Source organism: Pholis gunnellus (genome assembly GCF_910591455.1).
Source record: "Pholis gunnellus genome assembly, chromosome: 10".
Lineage (NCBI taxonomy): Eukaryota > Metazoa > Chordata > Actinopteri > Perciformes > Pholidae > Pholis > Pholis gunnellus.
The window spans coordinates 12,636,513-12,658,015 of record NC_136537.1 but is presented as its reverse complement, the minus strand read 5'-3'; the positions used below and the strand labels follow the sequence as shown (position 1 = coordinate 12,658,015).

The following is a 21,503-nucleotide window of genomic DNA, read 5'->3' as shown; positions in this document are numbered from 1 at the left end:
GTACACGGGAGGTTAAACAACAGTAATTTCCGATGATACTTAAACGCCTCACAAGGACATCCATTGACACGCCCTTATCTTTTTTTACATAATGGGAACCGAGCTCCTGACGGCAGCACGTCACTGTAGTATGCCAGTAATACCAGAAATATAGTGCGGAGTGTGTGCATTGTACAGCTCCTGTCTCAATATTGTGAACACACTGAAGTGTATATCATCAGTTAAGTCTCGATTAACTGTCAACTGGTCCCAAGACGGTTTACACTGGACTCGTGTTTTGCGTTTGGAAACACGGTAGATGATGGTATTGTTGTTGTCGCTGGTTGCCTTTGTGTGTATTGGTGAGTAACGTTAAGTCTAATTATTATTCGTGCTTTAGCGAGACTGCTTTAAAGACTATAACCTGTTTACCTCGAGGACTCAGCAGGAAGGAAGTAATATGACTGTGGTGGAAAGTTACCAAATGCATGTAACGCTGCTATAGTACTGGAAGTAGAATTTAAAGGTATTTATACTTGAGTGTTTCCAGTTAATGCGACGTTAGACTTCTACTCGACTGCATTTAGATTAGTACCTATTACCTCATTATATTTATTTAACAGCGATGGTAAATTACTTTGATTTGATATACAAAACGGTATCATTGTAAATGAAATGTACTAAAACAATGTGATCACAATAATTATAGATTTTGGACTAACTAACACAAATAGACAAGACCCTGAACTTGATTTTTTAATGCAGGACTTTTAATGTAACACGGTGTTTTTGCTACTCTTACTTCAGTAAAAGATCTGCATGTTAATTATGACACGCCTTTATTGAATCCAGATGGGAAACATGGAACTATAGACATAGAGTCAGTGTCTCATTATGTATACTGTGATATTCTATATGTGCAGGTTTATTACTTAGTCATAAAGGTTGTTACATTTTTTGACATTTAAATGTATTGTAGTCAAAAACAAATACAATTTAAATATAGATGCATATTCGAATAATTTAGGAAAAGAATGACAAAAAGTTCCAAAAAGATGTCTGGTACCTTCATAATGTTTATTTTGGACTTTCTCTCACCAGGCCTCTCACACAGCAGTCATGAGGAGAAGGAATATGGGGACAACTATTACTTTCGGCTGCGCAGAGACCCTGACTTCATTGAGTTCAGCCCCAAAGACAACTCAAACGTGACGATCTTGTGGAAACATGGTGACCCTCGTGTCACATCGGGCAAAAACTTTATAATGATGGGTAGCTACTTTGCAATAAATAAAGTAACTCAGAAAGACAGTGGTCGCTACATCATGAGAGACAAAGATCTGAAAGAAATGTTCAACTACACACTTGAAGTCAAAGGTGAAGATCCTTCTTTGCTCTCATTCTATTTCATTTTCTATCCCAGCACTTCTTTATGTCAACACACTGTGGCTGTCACACTCTTTTCTTAGTCGCTTGGTTTTAAGCATTTTAAGCAAACATAATATTAAATTGACTGTCAGTTAGTATAATATTATGGTTGCACGGCAATGTGGGTCAAGATAATACTGTGTTTATCAAAATTATCTCTCAAAAAAGAAGACACTAATTCATTTTCCTTAGAATCTAAAGTGTTTATACTCAACATGGTATGAACCAATTGTTAGGAAGCTAAATAAGGCTTTTTTGACATGGGGATGAATCAGTAGTCATTGAAGACCTCATTTAAAGGAAATCCTTTGGAACATATGGACGAAAACAGCATCATTGACATCAATTGCAACTCAAATCAATTTAAAAGAACAGTTCCACATTTTGGGGAATCTGATTTTTGACTATCTTGCTGACAGTTTAATGAAAATATTGATAACTCTGATGTCTACACGGTAAACATGAAGATATAGGAGTTGCTTAGCTTAGCTTAGCATAACGATTGGAAACATCAGGAAGAGATAGCCTGTCTAAAGGTTACAAAATGTGTCTACTGACAAGCTGCAAGTTTAAGGGGTTGTGATGCAGGTGCCTGTCGGAACCTTTGGACAGAGCGAGGCCAGGTGTTTCCCCGTTTCCAGTTTTCCTGCTAAGCTAAGCTAACCATCAGCTAATGGTAGCTTCATATTCCCCACTGAAGGTCGAGGCAGACGGCCACCCACATGCTTGCTAATGCTCTTATTAAAGTTTAATGAGTGTGATCTAGATCTGCTCTTTATGAAAAGTGTCATGAGATAACTTGTATTCCTCTAATGTTAAGCAAATAACAACATTTCAGCTGATTACAGCTGCCATGCTTTATGAAACCAAGACTAAACGTGAGCAGAGTTTGATACTCAAAAGATTTTAAGATATCACTTTAATATACTCTCTCTTTTTTGTCTTCCAGCACTCACAAAGGGATATGATCGGAAACCTGGTGACCGCTTCACCTTCAGCTATCGTCTGGAACCAAACTCCTGCAACATTTACTTCTTCCCAGAAAGCGACCGTCAGCCGAGAAAGTTGAAGAATACGATCGTTCATCAAGGCAGGCTGCAGGGGGGTTTGGATGAATCTGATTGCACAGGGTTTGATCTTTCAGAGCCATGTGGGATTTCAAAAAAGGTCCTCCAGATGTCATGCAGCGGACGCTATGAGATCAGAGATCAGAATGACAACACAGCCTCAGTGGTGACACTGAAAATGAGTCGTAAGTAACCTGTGTGTTTATTAATAAGTGTCAGATGACTGTTTTTGAATGATCACCTTGTCAAAAAATCCTTATATTTAATGAAGTAATAATACTTCAGAATCAACTTGTTAACTTACTTCAAATAGCTTTCTATCCTAAAGCGTTTGTAGTTTTATCCTTTGCAGAGTACAGCGGCTGCAGTCACTTTGGATTCACCCTGTTAACAGTTGAAAAGCATCAGAACGTCATTAGAAACCACTGCTGCAGCATAATCTGCTTCTCCGCTGTTCATTCATACTTACTGACTAGTCTGACCATCTGCTTTGGCTTTTGGTTTAAATTAATTGTAGTTAACTGATTGGCTCCAAGTTTCACCATTCAAACAGGGACTGTTTGTGTAAAGGGACCAATGGAGGAACTCAATGAGTGCAAACTGATGCACACAAGATGGAAGAAGTGTATTTAGCCATATTTTGGAGGAAATCCTTTGGAAGATATGAGTATATAAACAAAAACATATCATCATTTAAATCCATTGTAAGTGACATGAATTTAAAGGAACAGATCCACATTTTGGAAAATGTGCTTTCTTGCTTAGAGTTGAATGAAAAGATTGCTAACACTCATATCTTTACAGTAAACATGAAAATATAACAGCTGAATGCTTAGCTTAGTTTAGCATAGCACAAAGACTGGAAACAACAACAATCTTCTCACCTAACTCTCAGCAAGAAAGCAAATAACTAATTGTACCCAAATGTAGGATTATTCCTTCAAGCTGATCACAGCTGTTAGAAAGACAAAACTATAAACTGTACTGGAGGAGTGTTTGGTACTCAGAACATTTTGGGTCTTGTGTGTCCTGTCTTCCAGAAATCACAAGGACCTTTGAACAGAAACCTGGTGACCTCTTCGAATTCACTTTTGATCTGGAACCAAACTCCTGCAACATTTACTTCTTCCCAGAAAGTGACGATCAGCCGGAAGAGTTGAAGATTAACATAGTTCATCAAGGCAGGCTGCAGGGGGGTTTGGATGCATCTGATTGCACAGGGTTTGATCTTTTACAGCCATGTGGGATTTCAAATAAGGTCCTCCAGATGTCATGCAACGGACGCTATGAGATCAGAGATCAGAATGACGACCCAGCCATAGTGGTGTCACTGGAAATGAGTCGTAAGTAACCTGTGTTTATTAATAAGTGTCAGATGACCGTTTTGTTGGGTTATTACATCGTTATATAAATTCTTTCTTTTATCTACTTCTTGGTGACATCTTTCTTTTTTACGTCAGTAAACAGTTATATGAATCAGTTAAAAGAAGGATATCCTCACACTCATAACAGCAAATATATAAAAACATTCTTCCAAATTACACGATTGGTCAGTGATCAAAATTGTTGGCGATACATTCTCTGCCCATCAACTAATTGACTGATTGTTTCAGCACTACCTACCAGCTATACATATCATGTTGGTATTGGGCTTGGTGCTTTCCTCGTCTCACTTTGCTGCTATTGCGTGAAGTGCTGCTGCTGTGGGAAGAGCAAGTCCAAAGAGAACGGATCTGAGACTGCTGCTGCTGAACCAGATGTTCAATACCAAGAGGTAAGGCTACCTTACCTGTGTGTACAATCCTCTATAGTTAAAGCTCCTGCTGTTGATATCATAATTACCCATTGTGTTTCTGTTTTGTTCAAACCACAGTATCACACTGAGCCTGTTGGACCGAGGTCAGGCCAACTCATTGATCCCTCTGGGACACACTACCCCGCTCCGCCTTCTTATACTGTGACTGACCCGCTGGTTAGTGTGTGTTGCATTTCATAGAGAGAACCTTTCTCTTGTTGGCTCAACACTTGAGCTCTGTCTATGCTCTTGCTCCTCCACAACTAATATGTCATGTGTTGCTTTATTCTGTAGGTACACAATCATCCTTCTGTGGATTTGCCGCCATCTTATTCTGAGGTAGAAAATACTTGATCAATTAAAGTGCAATTTTATTTCTCAACATCTATTTACAAACCACATTGTAATGTAATTGAAATGTGCCCTGTGGAGTTTTGTGTGCGTGTCTTATGTCCTCAAATCACATTTGCAAAGACAATTTTTCCTAAAACGTTGAAACCTGCATTATCTCCATCCACGTTTATGAGCTAGGAGGCTTCCCTGCTTTTGCTGGTGCATTGTTATGTTTTCTCTGCGTGCTGCCACCAATGGAACGATAATGTGAAACCTTTGGAAGCAAGGTGTATTGTGTCAAGCATGGGCACAGGCTTATGCTTTCTTGTGCTTGTGTACATGTCTTTTTCTCTCCAGGTTTCAGCTCCAGCAGAGCAGCCAGATACTCCAACTGTCCCTGTCCACTCTGACCCTGAGCCAACGTTTGAATTGAAGGGGATGACCTTTCCCTCCGCTCCCCCACTCAGTTCAGACTCAACTAACTCTGATGTTTATACCTCAGACAAACTCAACTTCCTCTGAGAGCCTTGATTTCTAAAGATACATTGAAATATGTAAACACTTCATTTGTTCACTCACTCTTTAGCGTGAAGTTACAGGAATAGTTTGAAATTTTGGGAAAAACAGATATTCACCGATGGATGGCTTTTAATGGATTAAACCAGTGCTAGCAGGCAACCTTAGCGTAACCAATCGCACCCTGGCAATAAGTGTACAAGAGAGTTTTTTTTATAATGTCAAAGTGTCTTTTTATCCACATGACAAATTACCTCTTTCATACCCATTTGCATTTGCAAAGCCTGTTGTTTACAGTAGTTTTGATGTATTCTACTCTGCCTCTGATTGGCGAGGACTTGTTGCCTTCTTTGCAGAATTTGTTAGCTTTATAGCTGATGATCAAGATTGGTGGAAGATTGGCAGAGTTAATGATTTCAGAAGTACTACCCCGAGCTTTCCACTTAGCACTTATTGTATTCATTCGTTTGTTTCTGCACTGTACTTTTGCTCTGGTTTATGCTCTTAGATGCTTGTTTAAAAAGGAGATGCACTTATGACTTCTGGTGACTAGTAGGTCTCTTGAATACCGATGTTGAAAACACTTATAACTGGCTTTGGATAAAAGCATCTGCTAAATGACTGTAATGTAATGTAATGTAACTCAGATGTGGTTGTTTTCATAATGATGGCAGCCTTGTGTAGGGCTCTGTTATATAATCAAAATGTCCTGATTATGGGAGAAAATTGTTTTATGAAAATGTTGCTATGCAAGCTGCTATTCATGATCCTGAGAGGAGATGAGAGGAGAGCCATCACTCCTCTCATCTAACTGTCAGCAAGGAATACAATTTCCAAAAATGTTTGAAGGGAAGAGTGAAGACCATATTTTGCATTTGAATCAGTCCTTTTTATTTTTTTTGTTTCAAACAGACTTCGTACAGAAGGATCACTATTTAAAAACCAAAGACGAAAAATAACTTCAATGAAAATCATGTTCTTTAAATTGAGAGAGCTCACATTGTTAACAATAATTTCTTACCTCATGAGTCTCACTTTTAGAGCTCACTAGATTGTCATAGTAGCCTACTGAGTGAATAGCTGCCTCATTCCTGCAGTTCTGTCAGGGACACATGATTTATTGCAGACCAGCTTCACTGTGAACTTTTTCAGGGAAGAACCAAACATCAAGTAGTCCTATCTTTGGAAAGTTCTCTGTATTTAAAAGGTGTAAACAAGTCCTCATTGCACTTAAGTTACTTGCACCTTTGCTTGCTGTTCTCCTGCATGGAATTCAGCTTGCAGCTCAAGTTCAGTTAAAAACTTGTAGAATCTGATGCTTGCATTGTAGTTTAGTGTAGAAAAAAATTAACTTCAAATGAGCTGTAGATGTTCACTAATATTGATACATAGTTACTGTATTTTATTTGCTCAGGTAAATCACACAAACATATCTATATGTGTTGAAGTCATATTGTATAAATATAAATAACAAGACCCAGTTGCCTTTTATTCCATATTTTCAATGCCATAAAAACAACTCTGTATTGCATGTATGTCAACATTGTACCGTAAGTGCATTACTTTAAATGTTAAATTTATTGAATTAATATATTTGGGACTTTTACGCACACACACACACAGCCTTTTTGAGAACGTGATATGTTGTTCAACATGTATGTATGACCAAACAAGTAATCATCTTGTGTTGATGTTTATTTGGACTTTGTGTCGGTTGCATTAAATCTAGTAGCACTCAACTATATGGTTCGTATTTGTATTTTTTTCCACTGTCTTCATGTCTTCAACACTTAATGGCTACTATAAGTACCACCCACCCAATATGTCACCACACAGCCAAAAGCTCATCCAAGAATATCAATTCCTTTACACCCCATGGTTCATAGAGGAAGCTCAGCCAGAATACGACAAAGCCTTTGGTGTGTCCTGGAGAAAAACTACAGAGACATAAATCTGTTTGTGTATGGGACAATGCCACTTATTAGTGTTTATGTTGCAACATATAGTTGATTTTTGATCACATAATTCAATTATAGGTTGAGAGACCTAAGGTTACACTTAAATCTCTACATTATATGCCCAGCACACAAACTATTATTTTTAAATTTCATAAAGAATTTATATATATATACAGACAACTTCTGTGGGCAGAATCTACGGTAGGCCACATCCCATCCACGACGCCCAAGGTCATCACTGTGAGTTAAAAAACCCTAACCTACACAAATAGTTCAGAGTAATAGGTTATTCTGTTCTTATTCATGTTATTCATGTTACTGTTCAAAGGCTAAAGAACTAAAATGCAACAATATATCCTTTTTTTCTCTTGATCCAGATCAAATAACCAAACTACAGGTATGAGGGGACCTAAGGTCTCAACAAGCCCAGTCCAAGATAACCAGAGCTAGAGAAGACAATCTTACAACTGAATGTCTCCTTGTGTATTATGCTTCTCCTCGTGAGGTAAACGGATTTACATGTGTAAAATTAATAAATAGTTACAAAGGATTTCTGCTATATAACCAGAATGTGTTTATGTGTGATTTAGACGTTTGAAAGACATTCCAATTCAGTTGGAAAGGTCCGTGCTAAACGGACCCCTCGTATGTTACACTTCAACTTTCTCCATCTGGTTCACATTTTAATGACCTCAAATGACTCTTGGGCTCTCTGTCTCGAATTTCCAATGATACATAAACGCATCAAGTGTGCAGCCACTGACACGCCCTTTCCTCTACATCATGAAAACCGAGCTCCCCACTGCAGCAAGTCACTGTAGTATGCCAGTAATAACGATATAGGGCGGAGTGTGTGCATTGTACAGCTCCTGTCTCAATATTGTGAACACACTGAAGTGTTTATCATCAGTTAAGTCTCGATTAACTGTCAACTGGTCCCAAGACGGTTTACACTGGACTCGTGTTTTGCATTTGGAAACACGGTAGATGATGGTATTGTTGTTGTTGCTGGTTGCCTTTGTGTGTATTGGTGAGTAACGTTAAGTCTAATTATTATTCGTGCTTTAGCGAGACTGCTTTAAAGACTATAACCTGTTTACCTCGAGTATTTGATTCAGCAGAAAGGAAGTAATATGACTGTGGTGGAAAGTTACCAAATGCATGTAACGCTGCTATAGTACTGGAAGTACAAAATTATATCATTATGAATTAAATGTACTAAAACATTGTGATCAAAATAATTATAGATTTTGGACTAACTGACACTAACAGACAAGACCCTGAACTTGATTTTTTTTTTTAAATGATGTTTTGTGTCTTATTATAATATGTTCAACAAGATAATAATTTGTCCACTCAATTCATAATATCAACTTTAGGGTCCATAATTAAACATTAACTAGCTCACACTTTCAGCTAAAAGTACCCTTGTACTTTTACTTAAGAATCATTTTTAATGCAGGATTTTTAATGTAACACGGTGTTTTTGCTACTCCTACTTCAGTAAAAGATCTGCATGTTAATTATGACACGCCTTTATTGAATCCAGATGGGAAACATGGAACTATAGACATAGAGTCAGTGTCTCATTATGTATACTGTGATATTCTATATGTGCAGGTTTATTAATTACTCACAAAGGTTGTTCAATTATTTGACATTTAAATGTATTGTAGTCAAAAACAAGTACAATTTAAATATAGATGCATGTTCAAATAATTTAGGAAAAGAATGACAAAAAGTTCCAAAAAGATGTCTGGTACCTTCATAATGTTTCTTTTGGACTTTCTCTCACCAGGCCTCTCACACAGCAGTCATGAGGAGAAGAACTATGGGGACACCCATTACTTTCGGCTGCGCAGAAAGCCTGACTTCGTTGAGTTCAGCCCCAAAGACAACTCAAACGTGACGATCTTGTGGAAACAGGGTGACCCTCCAGTCACATTGGACAACAAGTTTAAAATGATGTCTAGCTACTTTAGAATATCTCATTTAACTCAGAAAGACAGTGGTCGCTACATCATGAGAGACAAAGATCTGAAAGAAATGTTCAACTACACACTTGAAGTCAAAGGTGAAGATCCTTCTTTGCTCTCATTCTATTTCATTTTCTATCCCAGCACTTCTTTATGTCAACACACTGTGGCTGTCACACTCTTTTCTTAGTCGCTTGGTTTTAAGCATTTTAAGCAAACATAATATTAAATTGACTGTCAGTTAGTATAATATTATGGTTGCACGGCAATGTGGGTCAAGATAATACTGTGTTTAAAGGAACAGTTCCACATTTTGGGGAATTTGATTATTCACCTTCTTGCTGACAGTTTAATGATAAATATTGATAACTCTCCTGTCTACACAGTAAACATGAAGATATATGAGTTTCTTAGCTTAGCTTAGCACAACGCCTGGAAATATCAGGAAAAATTAGCCCACAGTCTAGTTCTGCTCGAGGTTTCTTCCCGTTAAGGAGGAGTTTTACTTTGCCGCCGTCGCCCACATGCTTGCTAATGCTCTTATTAAAGTTTAATGAGTGTGGTCTAGATCTGCTCTTTATGAAAAGTGTCATGAGATAACTTGTATTCCTCTAATGTTAAGCAAATAACAACATTTCAGCTGATTACAGCTGCCATGCTTTATGAAACCAAGACTAAACGTGAGCAGAGTTTGATACTCAAACGATTTTGCGATATCACTTTAATATACTCTCTCTTTTTTGTCTTCCAGCACTCGCAATGGGATATAATCGGAAACCTGGTGACCGCTTCACCTTCAGCTATCGTCTGGAACCAAACTCCTGCAACATTTACTTCTTCCCAGAAAGCGACCGTCAGCTGAGAAAGTTGAAGAATACGATCGTTCATCAAGGCAGGCTGCAGGGGGGTTTGGATGAATCTGATTGCACAGGGTTTGATCTTTTAGAGCCATGTGGGATTTCAAAAAAAGTCCTCCAGATGTCATGCAGCGGACGCTATGAGATCAGAGATCAGAATAACAACACAGCCTTCGCGTTGTCACTGGAAATGAGTCGTAAGTAACCTGTGTGTTTATTAATAAGTGTCAGATGACTGTGTTTTTTAATGATCACCTTCTCAAAAAATCCTTATATTTAATGAAGTAATAATACTTCAGAATCAACTTGTTAACTTACTTCAAATAGCTTTCTATCCTAAAGCGTTTGTAGTTTTATCCTTTGCAGAGTACAGCGGCTGCAGTCACTTTGGATTCACCCTGTTAACAGTTGAAAAGCATCAGAACGTCGTTAGAAACCACTGCTGCAGCATAATCTGCTTCTCCGCTGTTCATTCATACTTACTGACCAGTCTGACCATCTGCTTTGGCTTTTGGTTTAAATTAATTGTAGTTAACTGATTGGCTCCAAGTTTCTCCATTCAAACAGGGACTGTTTGTGTAAAGGGACCAATGGAGAAACTCAATGAGTGCAAACTGATGCACACAAGATGGAAGAAGTGTATTTAGCCATATTTTGGAGGAAATCCTTTGGAAGATATGAGTATATAGACAAAAACGTATCATCATTGAAATCCATTGTAAGTGGCATGAATTTAAAGGAACAGATCCACAGCCATGCTGTTAGAAAGACAAAACTATAAACTGTACTGGAGGAGTGTTTGGTACTCAGAACATTTTGGGTCTTTTGTGTCCTGTCTTCCAGAAATCACAAGGTACTTTGAACAGAAACCTGGTGACCTCTTCAAATTCACTTCTACTCTGGAACCAAACTCCTGCAACATTTACTTCTTCCCAGAAAGTGACGATCAGCCAGAAGAGTTGCCGATTAACATCGTTCATCAAGGCAGGCTGCAGGGGGGTTTGAATGAATCTAACTGCACAGGGTTTGATCTTTTAGAGCCATGTGGGATTTCAAATAAGGTCCTCCAGATGTCATGCAGCGGACGCTATGAGATCAGAGATCAGAATAACAACACAGATTCAGTGGTGACACTGAAAATGAGTCGTAAGCAACCTGTGTTTATTAATAAGTGTCAGATGACTGTTTTGTTGGATTATCACATCGTTATATAAACATTCTTGCAAATTACACGATTGGTCAGTGATCAAAATTGTTGGCGATACATTCTCTGCCCATCAACTAATTGACTGATTGTTTCAGCAGTACCTACCAGCACTACATATCATATTGGTATTGGGACTGGAGCTGTCCTCGTCTCACTTTGCTGCTGTTGCGTGAAGTGTTGCTGCTGGTGGAAGAGCAAGTCCAAAGAGAAAGGATCTGAGACTGCTGCTGCTGAACCAGATGTTCAATACCAAGAGGTAAGGCTACCTTACCTGTGTGTACAATCCTCTATAGTTAAAGCTCCCGCTGTTGATATCATAATTACCCATTGTGTTTCTGCAACCCAACACAACAGCCCTACTCTGAAGTTAATATGGTATATAGGTGAAACTGGTAAATCAGTTTATATATATATATACACACACATTTTTTAATTCAGTTAGTATGCTTATATTGTATCCACATTATAATACTAATGATACATTGTTTTATGAGAATGTATCAAATTTGACATTAATATTCTCCACAACAACAGAAGCTAAAATCTGTATTTTAGACAAAATTCGTCACTTTTAGCCTGCTTGTAATGCTCTGATACACTGTGACATCTTTTTTTCTCTCCAGGTTTCAGCTCCAGCAGAGTAGCCAGACGCTCCAACTGTCCCTGTCCACTCTGACCCGGAGCCAACGTTTGAATTGAAGGGGATGACCTTTCCCTCCGCTCCTCCACTCGGTTCAGACTCAACTTCCTCTGAGAGCCTTTATTTCTAAAGATACATTGAAATATGTAAACACTTCATTTGTTCACTCACTCATTTGCATGACATTACAGGAATAGTTTGAAATTTTGGAAAAATGGATATTCACCAGTGACTGGCTTTTAATAGATTCAACCAGGGGTAGCAGGCAACCTTAGCGTAACCAATCACACCCTGGCAATAAGTATACAAGAGAGTTTTTCTTATGTCAAAGTGACCTTTTATCGACATGCCAAATTACCTCTTTCATAACAATTTGCATATGCAAAGCCTGTTGTTTACAGTAGTTTTGATGTATTCTACTCTGCCTCTGATTGGCGAGGACTTGTTGCCTCCTTCACAGAATTTGTTCGCTTTATAGCTGATGATCAAGATTGGAGTGCCATCACTCCTCTCATCTAACTGTCAGCAACAAAGGAATGTAATTTCCCAACATTTTTCCAACATATTTTTTGTTTTACAGAGCAGAGCAGAGACTTTGTACAGAAGGATCACTATTTAAAAACCAAAGACGAAAAATAACTTTTCAATGAAAATCATGATCTTTAAATTGAGAGAGCTCACATTGTTAACAATAATTTCTTACCTCATGAGTCTCACTTTTAGAGCTCGCTAGATTGTCATAGTAGCCTACTGAGTGAATAGCTGCCTCATTCCTGCAGTTCTGTCAGGGACACATGATTTATTGCAGTCCAGCTTCACTGTGAACCTTTTCAGGGAAGAACCAAACATCAAGTAGTCCTATCTTTGGAAAGTTCTCTGTATTTAAAAGGTGTAAACAAGTCCTCATTACACTCGAGTTACTTGCACCTTTGCTTGCCGTTCTCCTGCATGGAATTCAGCTTGCAGCTCAAGTTCAGTTAAAAACTTGTAAAATCTGATGCTTGCATTGTAGTTTAGTGTAGATTCTGAAATAAAATTAACTTCAAATGAGCTGTAGATGTTAACTAATATTGATACATAGTTACTGTATTTCATTTGCTCAGGTAAATCACACAAACATATCTATACGTGTTGAAGTCATATTGTATAAATATAAATAACAAGACCCAGTTGCCTTTTCCTATTACATATTTTCAATGCCATAAAAACAACTCTGTATTGCATGTATGTCAACATTGTACCGTAAGTGTATTACTTTAAAAGTTTAACTTAATATGAATTAATTTATTTGGTACTTTTTTTACACACACACACACACAGCCTTTTTGAGAACGTGATATGTTGTTCAACATGTATGTATGACCAAACAAGTAATCATCTTGTGTTGATGTTTATTTGGACTTTGTGTCGGGTGCATTAAATCTAGTAGCACTCAACTATTTGGTTCGTATTTGTATTTTTTTCCACTGTCTTCATGTCTTCAACACTTAACGGCTACTACAAGTACCACCCACCCAACATGTCACCACACAGCCAAAAGCTCATCCAAGAAGATCAATTCCTTTACACCCCATGGTTCATAGAGGAAACTCAGCCAGAATACGACAAAGCCTTTGGTGTGTCCGAGAGAAAAACTACAGAGACATAAATCTGTTTGTGTACGGGACAATGCCACTCATTAGTGTTTATGTTGCAACATATAGTTGATTTTTGATCACATAATTCAATTATAGGTTGAGAGACCAAACGTTACACTTAAATCTCCTCATTATATGCCCAGCACACAAACTATTATTTTTAAATTTCATAAAGAATTTATATATATATACAGACAACTTCTGTGGGCAGAATCTATGGTAGGCCACATCCCATCCACGACGCCCAAGGTCATCACTGTGACTTAAAAAAACCTAACCTACAAAATAGTTGAGAGTAATAGGTTATTCTGTTCTTTTTCATGTTACTGTTTAAAGGCTAAAGAACTAAAACGCAACAATGTATCCTTTTTTTCCCTTGATCCAGATCCAAGGGCGTAGGTTTGCATATGGTCCATAGGGACGAGTCACGACCAAAGTTTGGGAAAGAATTGTCCCCACCAATATTTTGTTAATTTGAATTGCCTGTTAGAAAAAAATATTTTGCACAATATATTTGCAAACTCATTCGTATTATTATTAGTGGTGGGCAAGTCAACGCGTTATTATCGCGTCAACGCATTCATTAATTAACGCCGACAATTATTTATAGCGCGTTTCTTTTTATTTTGAAAGTCCGTTGCTCGCTGGCAGCGGTGGAGGAATGGAGACTACTGGACATCGCTGCGGTAAAGTCAGCAGACACTCAGATCTCCGTGCTCAACTCAGCAGACACTTACATGTTTGTGCACCTATATGCTGAAATTCACGGTAAACGCATTCAAACGGCACAGATCGGGAGCGAGCGAAGGACTTTGAAAGTTAGCGGAAAGATTAACGTGAGACAACATCCGGTTTCTTCAGACTAACATCCGGTTTTCAGAATAAGATGCCAACAACGTATGAATTATATTCACATTAAGTATAAAACATGCTACCTGCATCTCGTGAGTTAAAGGGAAAATACACCTAAATTGTGCGTAAAGAGTCTTTATTCTTTGATCGCTGGGTAACCATCATCACCTCGGAGTTACAGAATTATATTGATCAACAGTAGAGCTGCATTCACATGCTCTGACATTGAAACATTTTATTCCTGTTGCACAGCAGTGGAACACGTTTCACATTCGGTCAGCACACTGAGCACAGACAGTGCAAGAAATATAACTGCTACTGTGTAAAGGGAATACTGCTGTTAAAAAGCACCTTATTTGTTTAAAGTGTGCAAACCAAATGTTATTGTTCATATAGCAGTACTTTTCAAATAAAAGTGCGCAATACACTACTTTTGAATTCATTATTGAACTTTGCCATAACAATTCGATTAATCGCAAAACATCCATGCGATTAATCGAGATTACAAATGTTAATCGTTGCCCAGCACTACTACTAATTGCATAAATAAAGGAAGAAAACACTTTATTTATAGCCTATTAAGTGCTGCAGAATAGATTTTTTTTTTTGTCTTTTTTGGCTGCACAACTGGGAAAAGTTTTTTATATATATTTTAGATATAGAATATACTGTTACTGTATATTGGCATTTTAGCAGAACGATTTTTATTCATTTATTTAATTATTTATTATTATTATTATTTATTTGGTGCAGAATACTGTTTTGTATACTGGTTTTATTACTGTTATTATGTTTAAATCAGTTCCAAGTTTCACAAATGTTAATATATTTTAATAAAGTGTGCCTGTTCAACATAATATCAACTCCGTTTTTTTTATACGGTCGGGGGGGGGGGGGGGGGGGGGGGGGGGGCTGGCAGTGTCCCTACCAATGCTGAGGCCAAACCTTCAACTTTCTCCATTTGGTTCACATTTTAATGACCGCAAATGACTCTTGGGCTCTCTGTCTCGAATTTCCAATGATACGTAAACGCATCAAGTGTGCGGCCACTGACACGCCCTTTCCTCTACATCATGAAAACCGAGCTCCCCACTGCAGCAAGTCACTGTAGTATGCCAGTAATAACGATATAGGGCGGAGTGTGTGCATTGTACAGCTCCTGTCTCAATATTGTGAACACACTGAAGTGTTTATCATCAGTTAAGTCTCGATTAACTGTCAACTGGTCCCAAGACGGTTTACACTGGACTCGTGTTTTGCGTTTGGAAACACGGTAGATGATGGTATTGTTGTTGTTGCTGGTTGCGTTTGTGTGTATTGGTGAGTAACGTTAAGTCTAATTATTATTCGTGCTTTAGCGAGACTGCTTTAAAGACTATAACCTGTTTACCTCGAGGACTCAGCAGGAAGGAAGTAATATGACTGTGGTGGAAAGTTACCAAATGCATGTAACGCTGCTATAGTACTGGAAGTAGAATTTAAAGGTATTTATACTTGAGTGTTTACAGTTAATGCGACGTTAGACTTCTACTCGACTGCATTTCACAGGGGAATATTGTTCCTATGACATCATTATATTTATTTAACAGCTATGGTAAATTACTTTGATATATAAAACGATATCATTATAAATGAAATGTACTAAAACAATGTGATCACAATAATTATAGATGTTGGACTAACTAACACTAATAGACAAGACCCTGAACTTGATTTTTTTTTATTATGTTTTGTGTCTTTTTATATTATGTTGAAGAAGATAATAATTTGTCCACTCAAGTCATAATATCAACTTTAAGGTCCATAATTAAACATTTACTAGCTCACACTTTCAGCTAAAAGTACCCTTGTACTTTTACTTAAGAATCATTTTTAATGCAGGATTTTTAATGTAACACGATGTTTTTGCTACTCCTACTTCAGTAAAAGATCTGCATGTTAATTATGACACGCCTTTATTGAATCCAGATGGGAAACATGGAACTATAGACATAGAGTCAGTGTCTCATTATGTATACTGTGATATTCTATACGTGCAGGTTTATTACTTAGTCATAAAGGTTGTTAAATTACTTGACATTTAAATGTATTGTAGTCAAAAACAAGTACAATTTAAAATATAGATGCATGTTCAAATAATTTAGGAAAAGAATGACAAAAAGTTCCAAAAAGATGTCTGGTACCTTCATAATGTTTCTTTTGGACTTTCTCTCACCAGGCCTCTCACACAGCAGTCATGAGGAGAAGTACTATGGGGACACCCATTACCTTAAGCTGCTCAAAAAGCCTGACTTCGTTGAGTTCAGCCCCAAAGACAACTCAAACGTGACGATCTTGTGGAAACAGGGTGACCCTCCAGTCACATCGGACAAAAAGTTTAGAATGATGACTAGCCACTTTAGAATATCTCATTTAACTCAGAAAGACAGTGGTCGCTACATCATGAGAGACAAAGATCTGAAAGAAATGTTCAACTATACACTTGAAGTCAAAGGTGAAGATCCTTCTTTGCTCTCATTCTATTTCATTTTCTATCCCAGCACTTCTTTATGTCAACACACTGTGGCTGTCACACTCTTTTCTTAGTCACTTGGTTTTAAGCATTTTAAGCAAACATAATATTAAATTGACTGTCAGTTAGTATAATATTATGGTTGCACGGCAATGTGGGTCAAGATAATACTGTGTTTAAAGGAACAGTTCCACATTTTGGGGAATTTGATTATTCACCTTCTTGCTGACAGTTTAATGATAAATATTGATAACTCTCCTGTCTACACAGTAAACATGAAGATATATGAGTTTCTTAGCTTAGCTTAGCACAACGCCTGGAAACATCAGGAAAAATTAGCCCACAGTCTAGTTCTGCTCGAGGTTTCTTCCCGTTAAGGAGGAGTTTTACTTTGCCACCGTCGCCCACATGCTTGCTAATGCTCTTATTAAAGTTTAATGAGTGTGGTCTAGATCTGCTCTTTATGAAAAGTGTCATGAGATAACTTGTATTCCTCTAATGTTAAGCAAATAACAACATTTCAGCTGATTACAGCTGCCATGCTTTATGAAACCAAGACTAAACGTGAGCAGAGTTTGATACTCAAAAGATTTTGATATACTCTCTCTTTTTTGTTTTCCAGCAATCGTAATGGGAAATTATCAGAAACCTGGTGACCGCTTCACCTTCAGCTATCCTCTGGAACCAAACTCCTGCAACATTTACTTCTTCCCAGAAAGCGGCCGTCAGCCGAGAAAGTTGAAGAATACGATCGTTCATCAAGGCAGGCTGCAGGGGGGTTTGGATGAATCTGATTGCACAGGGTTTGATCTTTTAGAGCCATGTGGGATTTCAAAAAAGGTCCTCCAGATGTCATGCAAAGGACGCTATGAGATCAGAGATCAGAATGACAACACAGCCTCAGTGGTGTCACTGGAAATGAGTCGTAAGTAACCTGTGTGTTTATTAATAAGTGTCAGATGACTGTTTTTGAATGATCACCTTGTCAAAAAATCCTTATATTTAATGAAGTAATAATACTTCAGAATCAACTTGTTAACTTACTTCAAATAGCTTTCTATCCTAAAGCGTTTGTAGTTTTATCCTTTGCAGAGTACAGCGGCTGCAGTCACTTTGGATTCACCCTGTTAACAGTTGAAAAGCATCAGAACGTCATTAGAAACCACTGCTGCAGCATAATCTGCTTCTCCGCTGTTCATTCATACTTACTGACTAGTCTGACCATCTGCTTTGGCTTTTGGTTTAAATGAATTGTAGTTAACTGATTGGCTCCAAGTTTCTCCATTCAAACAGGGACTGTTTGTGTAAAGGGACCAATGGAGAAACTCAATGAGTGCAAACTGATGCACACAAGATGGAAGAAGTGTATTTAGCCATATTTTGGAGGAAATCCTTTGGAAGATATGAGTATATAGACAAAAACATATCATTTAAATCCATTGTAAGTGACATGAATTTAAAGGAACAGATCCACATTTTGGAAAAATATTACAAAGACTGGAAACAACAACAATCTTCTCACCTAACTCTCAGCAAGAAAGCAAATAACTAATTTTACCAAAATGTGGGATTATTCCTTCAAGCTGATCACAGCTGTTAGAAAGACAAAACTATAAACTGTACTGGAGGAGTGTTTGGTACTCAGAACATTTTGGGTCTTGTGTGTTCTGTCTTCCAGAAATCACAAAGACCGTTGCCCGGAAACCTGGTGACCTCTTCGAATTCACTTTTGATCTGGAACCAAACTCCTGCAACATTTACTTCGTCCCAGAAAGTGACGATCAGCCGGAAGAGTTGACGATTAACATAGTTCATCAAGGCAGGCTGCAGGGGGGTTTGGATGCATCTGATTGCACAGGGTTTGATCTTTTAGAGCCATGTGGGATTTCAAATAAGGTCCTCGAGATGTCATGCAACGGACGCTATGAGATCAGAGATCAGAATGACAACACAGCCTCAGTGGTGACACTGAAAATGAAGCGTAAGTAACCTGTGTTTATTAATAAGTGTCAGATGACTGTTTTGTTGGGTTATTACATCGTTATATAAATTCTTTCTTTTATCGACTTCTTGGTGACATCTTTCTTTTTTACGTCAGGAAACAGTTATATGAATCAGTTAAAAGAAGGATATCCTCACACTCAAAACAGCAAATATATAAAAAACTGTTGGCGATACATTCACTGCCCATCAACTAATTGACGGATTGTTTCAGCACTACCTACCAGCTATACATCTCGTATTGGTATTGGGGTTGGTGCTTTCTTTGCCTCACTTTTCGTCTATTGCGTGAAGTGCTGCTGCTGTGGGAAGAGCAAGTCCAAAGAGGACGGATCTGAGACTGCTGCTGCTGAACCAGATGTTCAATACCAAGAGGTAAGGCTACCTTACCTGTGTGTACAATCCTCTATAGTTAAAGCTCCTGCTGTTGATATCATAATTACCCATTGTGTTTCTATTTTGTTCAAACCGCAGTGTGACACTGAGCCTGTTGGACCGAGGTCAGGCCAACTCATTGATCCCTCTGGGACACACGACCCCGATCCGCCTTCTTACACTGTGACTGACCCGCTGGTTAGTGTGTGTTGCATTTCATAGAGTGAAACTTTGGCAGCAAGGTGTATTGTGTCAAGCATGGGCACAGGCTTATGCTTTCTTGTGCTTGTGTACTTTTACATTTTTAATTTGTGTAATCTTTGCTTTTCAATTGTTCTACCATCTGACATTTTTTGGAAACCAAAAACCATGCCCTGCTGTTATTATGATTATGATACACTGTGACATGTCTTTTTCTCTCCAGGTTTCAGCTCCAGCAGAGCAGCCAGACGCTCCAACTGTCCCTGTCCACTCTGACCCTGAGCCAACGTTTGAATTGAAGGGGGTGACCTTTCCCTCCGCTCCCCCACTCGGTTCAGACTCAACTAACTCTGATGTTTATACCTCAGACAAACTCAACTTCCTCTGAGAGCCTTGATTTCTAAAGATACATTGAAATATGTAAACACTTCATTTGTTCACTCACTCTTTAGCGTGAAGTTACAGGAACATTTTGAAATTTTGGAAAAATGGATATTCACCGATGGATGGCTTTTAATGGATTTAACCAGTGGTAGCAGGCAACCTTAGTGTAACCAATCACACCCTGGCAATAAGTGTACAAGAGAGGTTTTTCTTATCATGTCAAAGTGCCCTTTTATCCACATGACAAATTACCTCTTTCATATCTATTTGCATTTGCAAAGCCTGTTGTTTACAGTAGTTTTGATGTATTCTACTCTGCCTCTGATTGGCGAGGACTTGTTGCCTTCTTCGCAGAATTTGTTCGCTTTATAGCTGATGATCAAGATTGGAGTGCCATTACTCCTCTCATCTAACTGTCAGCAACAAAGGAATATCATTTCCAAAATTTCTTCCAAACATTTTTTTTTTGCAGAGCAGAGCAGAGACTTTGTACAAAAGGATCACTATTTTAAAACCAGACGAAAAATAACATTTCAAAGAAAATCATGTTCTTTAAATTGAGAGAGCTCGCATTGTTAATTCGCATGGAATTCAGCTTGCAGCTCAAGTTCAGTTAAAAACTTGTAAAATCTGATGCTTGCTTTGTAGTTTAGTGTAGAAAAAAATTAACTTCAAATGAGCTGTAGATGTTAACTAATATTGATACATAGTTACTGTATTTCATTTGCTCAGGTAAATCACACAAACATATCTATATGTGTTGAAGTCATATTGTATAAATATAAATAACAAGACCCAGTTGCCTTTTCCTATTACATATTTTCAATGCCATAAAAACAGCTCTGTATTGCATGTATGTCAACATTTCACCGTAAGTGCATTACTTTAAAAGTTTAACTTTATTGAATTCATTTATTTGGGACTTTTACGCACACACACATACACACACACAGCATTTTTTAAGAAAATTATATATTGTTAAAAATGTATGTATGAACAAACAAGTATTCATCTTGTGCATGCATTGTTGTTTATTTGGACTTTGTGTCAGGTGCATTAAATCTGATAGCACTCAACTATTTGGTTCATATTTGTATCCGTTGTCTTCATGTCTTCAACACTTAACGGCTACTACAAGTACCACCCACCCAACATGTCACCACACAGCCAAAAGCTCATCCAAGAATATCAATTCCTTTACACCCCATGGTTCACAGAGGAAACTCAGCCAGAATACGACAAAGCCTTTTGTGTGTCCTAGAGAAAAACGACAGAGACATGAAATTTATATATATATAGACAACTTCTGTGGGCAGAATCTACGGTAGGCCACATCCCATCCACGACGCCCAAGGTCATCACTGTGAGTTAAGAAAACCTAACCTACACAAATAGTTCAGAGCAATAGGTTATTCTGTTCTGTCTGTTTCTAAGATAAAACCTCTAACTTATTTTCTTCATTCAGAAAATCATATAATGTATAATCAATAACTAAGGAAATACTTAATTTACAATGAGATGTATCACCATCTATAACAATTGGTATTTTAGTATCTTTTCCTTTCTTTTATCACTTTGTATCCTGTAACATATACATTTTAACCCACATCATTTAACGTTCCACCTTAAACATGAATGGGAATTGAATTATCACTATAAACGTACTGAACATGTTTATTTTAAAAAAACACAATCGGTTAAAATTGTGTTAACCATACTTAACCTATTGGCTAAAGTCAACAAAATAAGCGCAGTGCACCTTTAACGCGTCACCGCGGTATGCTA

The 21,503-nt window shown here is 37.8% G+C and overlaps 3 protein-coding genes across 7 annotated transcripts; all 3 read left to right on the top strand.

Annotated features, from left to right (window-relative positions):
* Positions 1–125: 125 nt before the first annotated feature.
* Positions 126–6,849, top strand: LOC306702353 (uncharacterized protein). Its single transcript, XM_079167945.1, has 8 exons — positions 126–341; positions 1,081–1,356; positions 2,357–2,659; positions 3,515–3,817; positions 4,088–4,248; positions 4,348–4,446; positions 4,564–4,608; positions 4,960–6,849. The coding sequence occupies exons 1-8, from the start codon at positions 299–301 to the stop codon at positions 5,122–5,124; spliced, it is 1,395 nt and encodes a 464-aa protein (XP_079024071.1). The 5' UTR covers positions 126–298; the 3' UTR covers positions 5,125–6,849.
* Positions 6,850–7,929: 1,080 nt separating this feature from the next.
* Positions 7,930–13,114, top strand: LOC306702147 (uncharacterized protein). Of its 4 annotated transcripts, none has more exons than XM_079167684.1 (6): positions 7,930–8,059; positions 8,875–9,150; positions 9,804–10,106; positions 10,753–11,055; positions 11,212–11,372; positions 11,740–13,114. In XM_079167684.1, the coding sequence occupies exons 2-6, from the start codon at positions 9,039–9,041 to the stop codon at positions 11,758–11,760; spliced, it is 900 nt and encodes a 299-aa protein (XP_079023810.1). In that variant the 5' UTR covers positions 7,930–8,059; positions 8,875–9,038; the 3' UTR covers positions 11,761–13,114. The 4 variants fall into 4 exon arrangements, with proteins under 4 accessions (XP_079023810.1, XP_079023809.1, XP_079023808.1 ...); XM_079167683.1 differs by having other exon boundaries at positions 7,932–8,106; positions 11,215–11,372; XM_079167682.1 differs by having other exon boundaries at positions 7,932–8,106.
* Positions 13,115–15,367: 2,253 nt separating this feature from the next.
* On the top strand, positions 15,368–20,794 carry LOC306702091 (uncharacterized protein). 2 transcript variants are annotated; one of them, XM_079167591.1, is made up of 7 exons: positions 15,368–15,565; positions 16,464–16,739; positions 17,380–17,682; positions 18,436–18,738; positions 18,973–19,133; positions 19,233–19,331; positions 19,558–20,794. In XM_079167591.1, exons 1-7 carry the CDS (start codon positions 15,523–15,525, stop codon positions 19,720–19,722), a joined length of 1,350 nt encoding a protein of 449 aa, XP_079023717.1. In that variant the 5' UTR covers positions 15,368–15,522; the 3' UTR covers positions 19,723–20,794. The 2 variants fall into 2 exon arrangements, with proteins under 2 accessions (XP_079023717.1, XP_079023718.1); XM_079167592.1 differs by lacking the exon at positions 19,233–19,331 and having other exon boundaries at positions 19,558–20,793.
* The last annotated feature ends 709 nt before the right edge of the window (positions 20,795–21,503 follow it).

Coding starts and splice junctions, on each gene's coding strand:
- LOC306702353 (XM_079167945.1), top strand. CDS start 299: ATGATGGTATTGTTGTTGTCGCTGGTTGCCTTTGTGTGTATTG. Junction 4,249..4,347: donor CAGATGTTCAATACCAAGAG/GTAAGGCTACCT, acceptor TTCAAACCACAG/TATCACACTGAGCCTGTTGG. Junction 4,609..4,959: donor TGCCGCCATCTTATTCTGAG/GTAGAAAATACT, acceptor TTTTCTCTCCAG/GTTTCAGCTCCAGCAGAGCA.
- LOC306702147 (XM_079167682.1), top strand. CDS start 8,064: ATGATGGTATTGTTGTTGTTGCTGGTTGCCTTTGTGTGTATTG. Junction 8,107..8,874: donor GGTTGCCTTTGTGTGTATTG/GTGAGTAACGTT, acceptor TTCTCTCACCAG/GCCTCTCACACAGCAGTCAT. Junction 10,107..10,752: donor GTTGTCACTGGAAATGAGTC/GTAAGTAACCTG, acceptor CCTGTCTTCCAG/AAATCACAAGGTACTTTGAA.
- LOC306702091 (XM_079167591.1), top strand. CDS start 15,523: ATGATGGTATTGTTGTTGTTGCTGGTTGCGTTTGTGTGTATTG. Junction 16,740..17,379: donor CTATACACTTGAAGTCAAAG/GTGAAGATCCTT, acceptor TTTGTTTTCCAG/CAATCGTAATGGGAAATTAT. Junction 19,134..19,232: donor CAGATGTTCAATACCAAGAG/GTAAGGCTACCT, acceptor TTCAAACCGCAG/TGTGACACTGAGCCTGTTGG.